Source organism: Lygodium microphyllum, chromosome 13 (genome assembly GCF_053477565.2).
Source record: "Lygodium microphyllum isolate KBCC chromosome 13, Lygodium_microphyllum_v1.1.10, whole genome shotgun sequence".
NCBI classification, from domain to species: domain Eukaryota; kingdom Viridiplantae; phylum Streptophyta; class Polypodiopsida; order Schizaeales; family Lygodiaceae; genus Lygodium; species Lygodium microphyllum.
In genome coordinates this window covers 77,479,776-77,494,609 of record NC_141147.1, presented here as the reverse complement: position 1 = coordinate 77,494,609, position 14,834 = coordinate 77,479,776, and the positions used below count along the sequence as shown (strand labels likewise).

General features: G+C 41.7%; 1 protein-coding gene across 2 annotated transcripts in view; it reads right to left on the bottom strand.

The window, feature by feature from the left end:
* The window catches only part of LOC148026808 (Nucleic acid-binding, OB-fold-like protein), a 53,605-nt gene that overhangs the window by 28,818 nt on the left and 9,953 nt on the right, over positions 1-14,834 (bottom strand). Inside the window, exon 3 of one of the 2 annotated variants that reach the window (XM_087691340.1) lies at positions 6,121-6,283. In XM_087691340.1, coding sequence (XP_087547466.1) covers positions 6,121-6,283 — 163 coding nt within the window. The remainder of the gene's footprint in view (positions 1-6,120; positions 6,284-14,834) is intronic. The other variant, XM_087691339.1, reaches the window with a different exon arrangement.

The following is a 14,834-nucleotide window of genomic DNA, read 5'->3' as shown; positions in this document are numbered from 1 at the left end:
GGACAAGGAGTGTCGTACCAAGGCTTAGGGTCTTCATCTTAAAAAACCACAATAGACCATTGCAACTGCCTCCACTCCTCTTACATAGTCGGGATAGCCTTGTGCAGCTGTCCCATCTACCCCAGTGGATACTGGCTAGGACATTAGACAACCCAAAAGACATTACAGTAAATTCATAATGTCCATAATTTGTGCAACAGGCAGTCTCTAGGATGTCTTTCTCCTTGATCTTAATTTGGTAAGGATTTCGCTCCTTGAAGCCTGTCAAGAAGCTCATCGATCCTCGGGATCATGTATTTGTTTTTTAACGTCACTTCGTTTAGAGCACAATAGTCTATGTAAAGAAGAAAAATACCATTCTTTTTCTTTTGAAATAGACCGGAGCTCTGCACAGTGAATTACTTGGTCTAATGTATCCTTGGTCTAACAACTGCTTGAGTAGTTTCTTAAATTTGATGGCTTCGGAAATGGACATTCGAGAAGATTGCTTTGTCATAAGTCCATATCTTGGGACAAGCTTAAACTTCCCTTTTGGGAGGAAGCTCTGTCAATTCAATTGGGAAGACACCGGTATATTCCTTTATCCAAGAATGTTCTCATCCCACTTCTTTCTCTTAATCAACCTTGTTAAGCTTGATCAAGTAGACTGTCGTAAGAACATGTATTTTTGAAACCTCACTTAACATGTAGATTAATTTTTAATCACATGGTTAAGTAAATATTGCACATATCATGTGTAACTCGAGTTAGAGTAAATTTACGAGCCTGAGACCCGAGGAAATCGTAGAATGTCAAATGCAAAAGTTCCTATAAGTTACATACTTGGTGATATCTAGTGTCAATTGTTGGCCTAGTTCATTCATTTTTCCATAAGTGTCGGTTGGTGACACTAGAGAAGTGACGTTTAATGGTATCTAATACCAATCTAATGATCAAAGATGGCACAGAGACACTCGGAAATGAAAGTTACCTAGCTAATTTAATTATTGGCCAGTCAAATTATCATCAATGCATTGAAATAATTATTAGATTAATTTTTAATATTTAAAGACTGAAAATTTATATTTAATTATGGATAATGCTTGAAAAACCATTTGGAAAGGCTGCCACTTGTCAAAAATGCCCATGCAAGACTGAGAAACGTCTTTAGAGGCTAGAGAGTATCATTTTAGTGTATTCAGCCTACAAGAGAGAGGGAGGAGATACTGCCGACCTGATTTGTAACCATTGGAAAACCTTCTAAGGTAGTCAAGGGCAAGAGAAGACTAATCAACAGCAAATAACATCTACATGCTATTGAGACAGAGCAAAAGCAGTAAATGACTGATTTTCTTCAGTTCTTTGCATCTACGAGCTGTTAAGACAAGACAACAACAATAAATAATTGATTTTCTTCAGTTCTTCACAAAGAAAGTCTCAATTTTCTCTCTCCTCAACATTCTCTCTCATCTCCTAGTCTTTCTACAACCTTGCTCCAAAGATTACAGCATTGAGATCACAAAAACGCTGAGAAATTTCAGATTTATTTGTTGTAAATCATCTGCAAAGCAGAAATTAGGTTTTAGCAACAACTTCGAGAAGCGTGCCAAAAATTGGAAGCTTGAAGACTTGGATTCAACAAGGCTAAAGTTATTTTTAGTCAAATTCAGTGGAGGGACCAACAAATCAATGAATTTTGGGCATTTTCCATCTCCATCAAAGTAGGTGGAGGCCAATTGACAATGTGAATCAAGGGGCAAATCAATTTGAAGACTTGCTGGTCATTTTGGACAACAAGAAGAGTTGGGCCTTGATCACCCAACTTATCCAAAAATGAGAGCATTGGGTGAGTGACTAAGTCAAATAGCAAAGGATTGAGAGGGCAACCTTGCCAAAGAGAGCGAGACAAAGCAATATCATCAATAATCCACCCCGTTAAGTACAGTGCGTGCCACAACACCTTGACTAATGGTATCAACAAGAGAAGTCATGTAAGGACCAAAGCCCATGGTAGACATCAGCTGCTGCAAGAAACACTAGCTGACATGAACAAATGCCTTTTTAAAACATGTTAGCCAAAGGCTTTGGCATAATCAATCCCCAATTGAGCATTCTCAAAATGTTATGCATAATATTTCATCCCTTAATAAAACCATATTGACGTGGATGAACCAAGTGCAAAAATGCTTTCTACAATCTATTCGCAATGATTTTAGAAAAGATTTTATACAAAGAATCCATAACAAAAATGGATCTCTGTTGTTTTAATTAAATCGAAGAAGGAACCTTGGGTAACAACCAAATCACTCCAATCTTCCAATCAAAAGGCATCAAACCAAAATTCTAGATTTGTTGACACAGGCGAGTTAATGGGTCCTTAAGTTGCTCAACATGGGCTGGAAACAGCTCACTAGAAAGTCCATTCCAACCAAGGCTTTTCCTACGAGGTAAATGGGACAGCACATCCTCCACTTCAGCCTCTAAGATATCAGCCTCCATCAAATCAACCCATTCAGGCTTAACCTAATTACAAACCAAGTCACAAATGTATCAACGAGCAGAGAAAACAGCCTCAGAAAGAATCTCCTATGGACCTAGCAAAGATTTATAATAGTCGATACACATTTGAATGATGGAGACACGTTCACTAACCATATCGCCTTGCTCATCCAACAAATGCACTATATTTTCCCGAGCATATTTCTGACGTAAGCAAGCAAAAAACTGATGAGATTGACAGTTATTATCATGCAAAGCTTCCGCTCAGACCAACAATTTGTATTTAGCATATTCCTCCTCTTGAAGAGATTAAACTCTACATTTCAACCATTCAATGCATGTAACCAAGTCATTAGTAGTATCCCTGACTGATACAGAGACCACAAGTGAGCCAACAAAGTTTATGAATGCTGCAATTCAGCTCGAAAAGAAAAAACATGCTGAATCCCATATTGTCGGAACAATACACATGCATTATCCCTTAAAATAACCATGCTTCCATACCCTCAAATAAAACCCTCGAGCTAAAAGAAGCAATCAATTGCTAGATACACTCCAAAAATTGATTTTGCAGTAAAAAAGATTTATTGAAAAGCAGAGGCAAACAACCAAGTAGAGTCTTAAAGGCTTGAACAGGCCTATGAGACCAAGAGTGGTGATCTAACAAGACATGTTGTCGCTCCACCCACATATCAATCACTACTGGAAAAAGAGAATCGGTCTAACAAATGTATATCCTGTCAAGTCTAGCCCACATATCTGAATGCTAAAGAGAGCGACAAGTACATCCAAACTATGAAGAATGCATCCAAGACCACATGTCTTGTTTCAAAGACACAGCTACCAATGCATCCCAAGCTTGACGCTCAAGACCATCCATGACCGAGTGAGACAAAACCTTGACGAGACATGGAAAGTCAATGCAAGTCATCCCAAAGCTGACAACATTCCTGAGTAATAGAAGGAGCATACACACCCACCAACCACAGAACCTCACTCTCACATATGATTTCCAAGATCAAAAATATGCTACGATTGAACAACCAACATAACTCCAAATTTATGTGAAACCTATCCACTAAAAAACACTGTATAATCCTTATATACATTAGAAGAACTTGCCAAAGCATGTTGTTTGTGCTCCACGGCACAAAAAACATCCCAATTACCACTAAAAACAATTCTCCACAACTGATACTACTTACTGCCAAAAGAAATGCCTTTAACATTTCATAAAGCAAGCCTCATGATAAACAAAAAGAGAGAGAACTACTGAATCCCAGCTTTCCCTTTAACATCCATAACTTTAGCAGCCTGAAATCTCTCCATCTCACTATCCGTCCTCTGCAAACTAGCAATCAAAGCATGAGAAGGGAACTGCTTTTGTTAAGAACGGTAAACATCCCGAGGGGGTAAAAGCCTCCCACGAGCATCAAAGCATAAAATCAAAAGCACTTTTATCAACCACACCAGTACACGCGAAGATTGAGGTTTTATGTAAAAACCCCTATCTCTGCATTGAAAAGTCTAAGAAACACGATGAGGAGATGGATGATTAAGAGTCGAACGAGATTCATGTCAAGCATTGCATCTAACCACAGTGATCCAAGAATCATCTTGAGAAGATAGATCTCGACCAGTAGAATGCTACTCACACTCGATACCAACCTAGGAAACATCCTTATTTCCATTATCATGTCCATGCAAGGCAAGAGGCAGGAGCAACATCTTGCTACTAGGTCAAAGTTTCGGGATCACGCTCTTGCATATCCATGTCAGGGTCTAAAGAACGCTGCAAAACCTCAAGCCTACTATCACATGCAAAAATAAAATGGCCCAATTGGCCACATCAAAAGCAGTGTCCAGCAAATGTCCCCCATTTGAGCTCAAAAGCCAACGTCTGCAACCCAAGGACCTCAAAACGAATTTGATCATGTCCATGCAAGGCAAGAGGCAGGAGCAACATCTTGCTACTAAGTCAAAGTTTCGAGATCACGCTCTTGCATATCCATGTCAGGGTCTAAAGAACGCTGCAAAACCTCAAGCCTACTATCACATGTAAATATAAAATGGCCCAATTGGCCACATCAAAAGCAGTGTCCAGCAAATGTCCCCCATTTGAGCTCAAAAGCCAACGTCTGCAACCCAAGGACCTCAAAACGAATTTTAGTAGGCCAAAATTTCCCAGTGTCGCAAAGCATACAAGCCATGTTCCTATTACCGAAGGCCAAATGGAACTCCAACAACACCTCGCCAAGGGGTCTCAAAACCAAAGGAAAAAGTCTCCAAAGATCTGCAAGAAAATTAACTACCTCCACCTAGATTGGACATGCCTACCTAAGAACCTCTTGAAACTCAGCCATAAGCCTCCATGGGACTATATGGACCAGCTGACCATCCAAAAACAAAGGAATATGCTGCATAATGCAAGCACGCACATCTAGAGTACAAAAAAGGACCTCAAAAAACCCCTTCGGTCCATCATAAATCTCTTCCATGAGAGGAGCCTGCACTTGCCCGAGAACATCATCATGACACGCATCAACATGGACTGCCTAACCATCCAAAAACAAAGGAATATGTTGCATAATGCAAGCACGCACATCTGGAGTACGAAAAAGGACCTCAAAAAACCCCTTCAGTCCATCATAAATCTCTTCCACGAGAGGAGTCTACACTTGCCCAAGAACATCATCATGACATGCATCAACATGGACTGCAGCCAAGCGCAAATCCAAGCAATCAAAGGAGTCTTGCCCGTAAAATAAAGGATGGCTGCCCTCTCATGAAAGGCAGCAATCTGCTGTAAAACTACATCAGTTCCCATGACAACAACCACATGATCCCTTCTAATAAAGAGCTCGCTTTACCCTTATTAGCATGAACATAATCAAACATAAGATTGTTGGCAGTGGCAAGCATGAACTAGAAAGACTCATCAGCCTGTGAGAAAGAAATACAAACACCTTGCTGAGGGAAATCCAAAGCACACAAAACCAGTTCATCAACCATCATCTTATGCCGTTTTCACATCTCATCCCCTTCCATCAACAACTGACCAAAATCCTCAGCCAAAGAGCCACCATCCAGCTCAACCGATTCTTTCTCATCCCCACGCCCAATATGCTGGTCAAGAAAAGCCACATCAATACCACTTGACGCCTGCATATTAGCCACTCTCCTCTCTCTCTGTGCAGATTCTGCACGACTGCAGATCCAGGTCACAACAGGGCTGCAGCAACGCGGCTGCCTGCAGAGTCACACAGAGTGTACAGGGTACACTGGTAAATGGGCAGGATCAGAATCTGTTTCATTGAGCTGCCTGCAGGGTGAAGCAGGTCTACACAGGCTGCAGCACGCAGGTCAACACACACTCTCTCTCTGTCTCTGTCACAGGAAAACTGAGACTGCATGCTGCAGTAAGCAGGACGCCAGGCAGGCTGGTGAACAGGGCAGCCAAAGCCTTGCCCAGGAAACGCAGGGAAGATGACCGCTGCAGAAACCCTAGGTCGCGAACAGGGTTACCCACCACACACCTCTCTCTCTCTCTCTCTCTCTCTCTCTCTCTCTCTCTCTCTCTCTCTCTCCACAAAAAATATAGAAAGCATCAACTCATTCAGAGCATTGATTTCACATGAAAACCTTGCAAAGAAAGGAGGCGTAAGGGTGAGGAGAGACCAAGCAGATGTTCTCTTCAATGCACGTATTTGCTCCTCATATAGAACTTGGCTGATAATTCCAGTCACTTTACTCCCTGCTTCTAAAGCTTTTTCACGCTCCCCCTCATTTACCACCACAAAGCTGCCTGCCAAATATTCTTAAAAGTTAAAATGTTGAGTAAGAACCGCACAACTAAAACAAGGTGGCATGCACATGAGTTTGAGCAAAATGTAAAATTTAAATCAGACATTGAGCTGTAAAAGAAATTACAGTGAACAACAAGACAACATATGGGTCACACATTATACTTGCTGATACTGAAATTAAGTTACTGACATGAAATCTAAGCAAACAGACCACCCAATCACAAAAGCTAGACTTCTCATAGAGCATGTCACACATTGGCATTGTAGCCAACACGATAAGGTGGTAGCACCTCTTTGTATATATCTAAGTGCGCCAACTAAAAGACATCACAACCGGAGGACTAACAAACCAAATGATCTATGGCGTCCCATAGAAATACTACTAACAAGTTTCCCTTCTTGACACTAAGAGTGTATCAAGATCTTGTCATTGGCATCCTTTTAAGTTGTCCACAACAACTTGCCACAGTGAATTAACTCAAACTTCCAAGGACATTTTTCCCCAACTTGGCATCCCAAGAGATAGCTGAAACAAGATGCAAGACATGTGCTAACAATAACTAGGGAGTTGGCATACATTTCAGAAGTCTCAAAGTGAACCATGTATTTCTCAAGACCTCAACTTTACCTTCAAGCATAAGTGTAACTTCAGCACCAAAATCTTTAAGCATATATAACTGCAACACAGAGAGAGAGAGAGAGAGAGAGAGAGAGAGAGAGTGTGTGTGTGTGTGTGAGCTGAAAACGATAGATTGCACTTCAATTTACGTGTCCACTAGTAGAGTACCTAGTGTCTGAATCACCAGCCCAATCTGAATCACTGTAAGCCTATAAGTGCAAGTCTTCCCCTCGGGAAATAATAAAGCATATGACTAAGTACTTTGCAAATATCTGAAGATCCACGTGACAACTTGCCAATGTACTATTTGCGGTTGTGCATAAACTTGTTCACTTGAGATATTACATATTGTATATCAGGACATGTGTTGCAAAGATAAATAAGACAGCCTTGGCTGTAAATTGCAACATCAGACATCTCTTCACCATCATGCCTGGACAGCTTGAGCGTTGGCTCCATAAGAGTGCACATAGGCTTGCAATCTTGCATAATAAACCTATGCAAAATCTTACCCACATACTACAATTGCAACATGATGATGCCATCCTGATTTTGCATGAATTCAATGACCAAATAGTAGTGTAAACAGCCCATATCTGGCATAGCAAAAGTAATATGTGGCTCCTCCTCCCATTCAGTCACCATCATTCACCACATAGACTTCTTGTAGGACAGAGGAGCCAGCACCCGTGCCCACGCAACCTATTTTATGCCTATTTAGTCTGTGGCTCCTCCTCCCATTCAATCATCATCATTCACTGAGTGGACTTCCTGTTGGAGAGAGGAGCAAATATCGATGCCCACACAGCCAATGACTCACTGTTGTACACGTCATTCTCATGTTCGGTATATGCATTCCACTTCTCGAGCACATCTCTGAGTTCTCTTCCTTTGCACTGTTCTTTTGTGTTCTTTTGATTTCTTTGTTGTCTATCTTGTGTTCAACAGATTATTTCAACACTTGTCTATGCTTCCATTGTTGCACACTTCTAGCACGGTATCAGATTGGACAATGTGTGAAGATATGCTAGGGTTTGCACTCAGGAAACACAGCGTGTACGACCAAGACTGAAACAAAAAGACTCAAACAGAGACAAGCAAAACTCAAACCCTAAATGCAAAACGCAAAATGCCGAATCTCAAAACTCAAACACAAACACAAAGAGAAGAAACTCTGAAGTGAATGAATGTTGTAAATGAATATAAGAGTGTACAGAATGCCCAAGGGCAAAGCAATGCAATGTCAAAGAGTGACGTCCACATGAGACAAATCCCAAGTGTTGTGACAACCAATTAGCGTGTCAGAGTGCGGGAAACACCAAACGTTGATCACCAGAGTGTCAAGGAACTGAGGCAACAACAAAAGAGGTGTTTGCAGATGTAGATTGTCTACTGGACAGCAAAAACGCAGCTACTGCAGCAATCGCCTAGTTGGAGAGATGGCAACAACCTATTGCTTGGCACCAGATGTTGAAAACGCACGCTAATCAAGCGCCATGATGACGCATCAGGTGGAGATCTCCAAACAACAAGGCCATGGCTGAAAACAAGACACCTAGGGTTGGATAATGATGGGCTACAGCCGATGATGGTTGGACAATAGATGGTAGGTGGCTGATGGCTGAAAACTGCACAGTAGAGTGAGAAACCTGCACAAAAGAATAAGGCTGAATGGTGGACAGCCTATCTATTAATAGATGTTGAAGGGTGCCCCATAAATTAGGGTTTTGGGGGACCACTAAACTCTCTCCAACCATGCACCAAATTTGTATTTTTCATTAATTAAGCATGTTTTCGGGCTATTTAAAAATGATAATCAACTATAAAGCATCTTTTAGCTTAGCACCCCCTCTCAAGCCCAAAACTGAGCCTAAAAGGGAAGACCTGCAATGTTTATCCCAAGGTGTCCCATCCCAAAGCAACCAAGGCACCACACAAAGGGTGCACATCGACTACCCAATGGCCTATCAAGACTACAAAGGCAATGGTTATCTTACCAAGGAAGTCCAAGTAGTCACCCCAGAGAGAATAGAGCATTGCACAAAGGATGCTCGTCAGCCACCAATGGCCTACCAAGCCCTACAAAGGCAAATGAAACTACATTGAATTTTCTTTTTTTCGTTAAAAGATTTTTTTTTGTAGCAATCGATTAAGTAACAATGACCCAAAAGATGAGAGTAGGGATGGTACACCCACCAACACATCACAAGATAGTACAAGCTTACCCAACCACTCGAGGATATCGATGACAAGGAAAAGGTGATGAAATATCATGTGAAGAAGAATGGTGGTGTAATCTATTGGTGGAAACAACTTAGAATCCGTCTAGTGGTACTCTACACAATGGGATGCATAGTATGCTACATGTTGAAGAATGCTCATACAACAAGTGCCACTTGGACAGTGAGAAAATTGTTCACTTGTCCAAGCGCCCTAGTACAACGATGATGAAATCATGCAATGCATAGGTGAAGGTACGATGGAGAGGGAAGGGGAGGCCAACATCGAAGACAAGTGCCGAAAACTATAGAATACCGAGAAGGGTAGAAACCCCCTCTCAACTTGTATATTGATGCCGAAGAAGGAAGAGAAGCTTGAGGATGTCGATCTTCATGTGATACCGAGAACCATGTGGATGAAAATGATGAAGCATCCTTACTAGAGGAGCAAGGATAGAAGTCACCACCATGATAGCATCAAGAGAGATATTGCACAATCCACCACAGGAGGAGAAACCTCCATGCTCGTAGAAGAGCAAAACTCCAAGCAGATGGAACCACAAAAGGGAAGACACGTATCTCCTTTCTCCATCTCAGGAGGACTAGTACAAGCCTGCATGTTAGCCCTACTCTAAAAGACAAAACTAAAAATAAAGTAAAATAAAGCAAAGCTAAGTACAATGCAATGAGTATATAAGTATGCAGTGTTAGTCTAAAAAGAGAAAGGCTGTATGTGTGGCCACCATTGTGTATAGCAAGGTGGAGAAGTGATCCTAGAAGATGCAATGGATGTCCTAGGAATGGATGCCTAAAGTGCAATAGGTGAGTAACTAGCAGACCAATCAACCAATCCTTCAAGAGTAGTGAAGGAGAAAGGCTACAGAGGCTATCCATGTGCCACATATCTAGTAGCCCTAATAGATGGAGCAGATGGCACAGTAGTCAACCAAGGTGTGGCTTGAGGAGGAGTGTTGGAAATACAATCCACAATTGCTAGAGAAAACTAGCTCACTATGAGTGCAGCGGCAATGAGTTGGGACTAGGTTTGAATCCTAGGCCAAATGGAGAAAGATTTCCATAATTGAATAGACCGGAGGTCATCCATCACCCTAAGGCTTTTGGGGGCTAGATGGCTAGCCCAATTATGGAAAACTTCCAATTAAGTGTGCACTGGCGTAAACAATAGTAGGATGGGTGACCTACCAAAAAGGGCAGGTATAAGGACCCCCACCTAGTTTCTAACTCTCTCTAGGATAGCCTTTCTTTTTTGAACAATAAGGTTTATTCATTAATTAAGTTTAAAAAAATACGAGCGAGCAAGAATGTAATATGTACCGAGACTACAATCTCGAATATTCCTATTGATAATGACTCTTTTGGATGTAGTTCTTTAACTAACAACCCCTCCCCAACAACCATCAATCCCCCTCCCCTTCCTTCCAAGTTACCCATTGGCATCCCATCTTTGTCTGCAACTCCTCCCCTTTCACGTTTGACGACGACGACTCCTTCATTGAGTATTTCTACTCCTTCATCCCCTTAAGTGTCTTCAGGGGGTACTGAGCCGGACGAGCCCTCTTGTTCTGATGAGGATGTACCTTTGCCTAATGAGGGGGGGTCTCTATGCCAAACACATGTCAAAATATGACTACTGTGAAAGCAACCAAAGAGAGAGTAGGATTTGCAGGGAGACACATAGAGTATGTACGGCAAACATAAGAGAGAAGATAAACTCAAAAAACAAAAAAGAAGAAGAAAAAGCAAATTAAAAAATGATAAATCATTGAATCATGCTACGTAAATCAAGCTAATACAACAAAGGAGATGCTCTGAAAATAACTACACTGTCCTACTTGAATTAGGCAGCAACAGGGAATCTACACAATGAAGGGAGCGAAACGCAATCCTCTCACAATTTGATATCGAAGGTAAATGCTTAAGGATGAAAGAAAGGGGCTGACATTATATATCGGCCTGCTATGGGCTATCGCCCATAGACAGTCAGGCCACGTGTCGATGACCCGGCACTTTTTAGGGGTCACATTCATTTTTATTATATATAAATTTAGAAATTCCAATATGTTTCAATTGCGCGCGCACAAGTGAGATGGTAAGTTGCTTGTCTATCAGCTGAGAGGCACAAGTTCAACTCTTGGCAGCAGCAACATCATATCCTTTTGGTCCAAAGGGAGGGCTTTGCACTATCACTGGCTGTGACCGGGTGCCACGTCACCAGGCAAACCGAGATTTAATGTGAGCCAAAGAAAGGACAAGTAGCTATAGAAGAGGGAATGAAACACAATCCTCGAGAACTATCAAAGATGAAGGATATGCTGAAATCTCTTCAACACTATGGCTACTATTGAGGCGACTGCTGGGCAACCAACTAGAGAAGAAAACACAAGAATAACTAATGATCTCTCTCCATATAAGTGGCTACAGCTAGGCAGCCCTTCATGAGTGAAGAAAACACAAAAATACAAGTATCAGATTGTAGGGCTGATAAGGAGGATGTAACCTGCTATAAACAAGCCTGAATCTGCTACAAATGAAGCCTAATGATGACACCAGGTTGGGAGGGTTGATGCCACATGATGTAGGCTGCAAAATGCCACGTGGAGATGGATGCAAAAGCCACGAACTATAATGTCCTCCTCATAGAATGTGAACCGGCAATGGAGATAATGGAGAAAGGAGAGAAAAGTATGGAGGAGAGTGACAGTGTCGGAAAAAATGAATGTGTAGGATGTAGAATGAGGGAAGTCAATGCCGTATTTCTAGGCACAAATTGCCTAGAGTGGTGCCACGACTCTCCCAAGGCTGTAAATGAAAACCAAAATAAGAATGAAATGGGGACATGTACTCAATGACTTGGTTTCTCAAGCCCAAAAAGGAGTGCGAGAGAAGAAGATCAACCTAGGAAGCCCGATGTTCCACCTGTAAGGTAACATGTAGTGAAGATCAATATGTTGAGCTAAAAATGCACTAGCTTCACGTAAACAACCCCAAAACATGCTTAATTAAGGAAGCAACCTTTTTTATTTAAAAGAAATGAATTCCTAGAGAGTGTTTGTGTCCCATAAGCACAAACCCACTTGGTAGGAACCAAACTTTCTATAAATAGGTATGTTGCCCTCCATTCATCCTTAATCTCGTTTTTGCAAGTTCCACGTGTTTTCAGCTTGCTGCCCGCACCCCATTCGCGAAGGACATTGCAATCCAAGCTGTCCATTGCAGTCGTCACTCATCTGGCGCCTGTTTCCAACCCTCCATCATCATTTTGTTGTTGTTTCCAACTAGGCGACTACTATTGTCCACCCATCCAGTTGTCGTACAACCTACCATGTCAACATACTGCTGCGCTTGCAAGCCCCAGCTACCGCTTTGCCGATTTTTCTCTCTCCTTTCAGCTGTCGCTACTGTTTTTCTCTCCTCCAGCTGCCGCCATCATCATCTTAGTCTGTGTTTGCACTTTCTCTCTCTGTAGCCTGCATTTGCAGTTTCTCTCTCTTCAGCCTACATTTACAACACTTTCTCTAGACTACTGTCTACATCAAGTCCAACCGCACATAGGCTGTGTTTACTGTTGTTCGACACTCGGAGGTTGCTTTACTACAATTCAAGATCCGTTCGGAATACAACACACTCTCTAGCTCATTACCCCTGCCTTGATCCTTAAGATACAGGACTTCGAGGTTCAGTATTCACTCACTGCATAGTATGTTTGCTACATGAACATTATATATTCAGTAGTCATATCACTCCATTCATTCTCTGTGTTCATTGTCTCTAAGTTACCCTAATCCTAACAGTGTTCTTCTATCAATATGTGCTTTGTCGTATGCTATTATTTGTGTTTGTATTAGGGCATTTCTTCATACGGTATTAGAGCCGAGTTCTCTGAGAGGAACCTAGGCCTTGATATGAAAGTTCTACACAAAAAGCAGGAACAATAGAAGCTACTTCCTTACTACTTCTCACATCCGAGCTAAATCCATCAAGGAACGAGTCAAAGTGGGCATCACAACTTGCTTCACAAGCCCCCAACATGGCTGGATAGACATTGGACTACCATGGAGTTCCACGACCTTACAAGATCACTGTAGCTGAGTAGGATCTCATTTTGATGCATAGGGCCCCGCAACAGATAGAAGGTAAGTCTGAATTTCACCCTTTAGATTTTATACACCGATCTATTGACCATGCAAGAAGAGCAGAATCTCCACTTACAACTGGCCATCCGCAAGTGGAAACTAGCACAGAGTACACTCCATTGCCTTCATACTTATTCTCTCTAGTGCCAAGTATGTCTACCATTTCAGATTCTATTAATGATGATTCCCCTTCCAATTTTTGGTTTATGAGTAATGAGGAAGATAGATATTTCTTTATGAACTCAAGACTAGGTAAGCACTTGAAACAAGAAACTGTGAGTACTCCTTCCCCTTCTTTTCCTTCAACAATTTTGTTTTCAAAGGTCTAAATGAAGTAGGTGTATCCTCATCGTCATCATTTCAATTTAATGCATTTAATGGACAAAAGGAACAAACATTATTTTCCAAATCTACACATATCACAAATCCATTTAATCTACATTCCATCCCACCCTCTGATTCCACTGCCACATCCTTTTAGTCTCTATTAAGTGCACTGCATGTTGCATCTCATACAGGATCACATGTGTTTTCATTCACCACACCAGGGGATTCTTCAAACTTAGGCACAGTCATTACGACCTCATCTCTTCCTCAGCCAAGTGGTGTTCCACCTTTTCCTCACACACTTTTGACATCATTGCAGCCTAGATATTCCCCCCAATCTCTCCGGAGTGTAGATTAGTTGGTGCCACAGTTTGCCTCCATGACATTACTAAATGGACCCTCTAGACATTATGTTGTGTCCCAGCCAACACTTAGACAGGGCTTACATGTCCCAGTGCATCCACCTCCACTGGCACCTTATCGAAACATTCATGTTCAAGTGCCTCTGCATCAATCGGCACTCATTGGACACTCAGTTTATTTCTACCTACTCACCTTTTTCCCCTCCTTATCACACACCTCCACCACTACCACCACCATCTTACCCCACATTCCCAATACCCCATGATTCTACCTCATCTTCCGCCAAGCATACATTCAATGACAAGACTCATTTTAACAGGTCAAACTTTACAACTTGATCGAACTTAATGAGACATGTCGTTAACTCACAAAACCTAGGGGATCTTGTGCAGGGGTTGGAACTCCAACTTGATCCCGCACTTGTTCCATACAAGGTCGTCTACTAATGGAAGGCTAGGAATGCCTTCACTATTGTCGAGTTGATGCAGAGCTTATTGCCTGAGTTTCAGTCTCAACTTCAACATTTTGACTTAGCGTCAAAGCATTGGGCACACTTGACTAACCGCTATGCGGCTCGGGATAGAACCCGTCAAATAAATCTTGACCATGAGCTTCAAAAATTCAAAATCTCTAACTAGGATGACTTGAAAGTCAAGTATACTAGTATCAACATCTCCTTGCCTTCGCTATTGTCAAGCTAATGCAGGGCTTACTTTGCTACATCATGAGTGTACCTCTCAATCACATTCATCCAACCTTCATGGACTTCACTATCACCACCTAGATTCTTTAATCTCCATATTGGATGCAAAACATAAGCAGTTGCATGTAAATGTGAGTGCAACATATCCCATCTATCAACACAAAG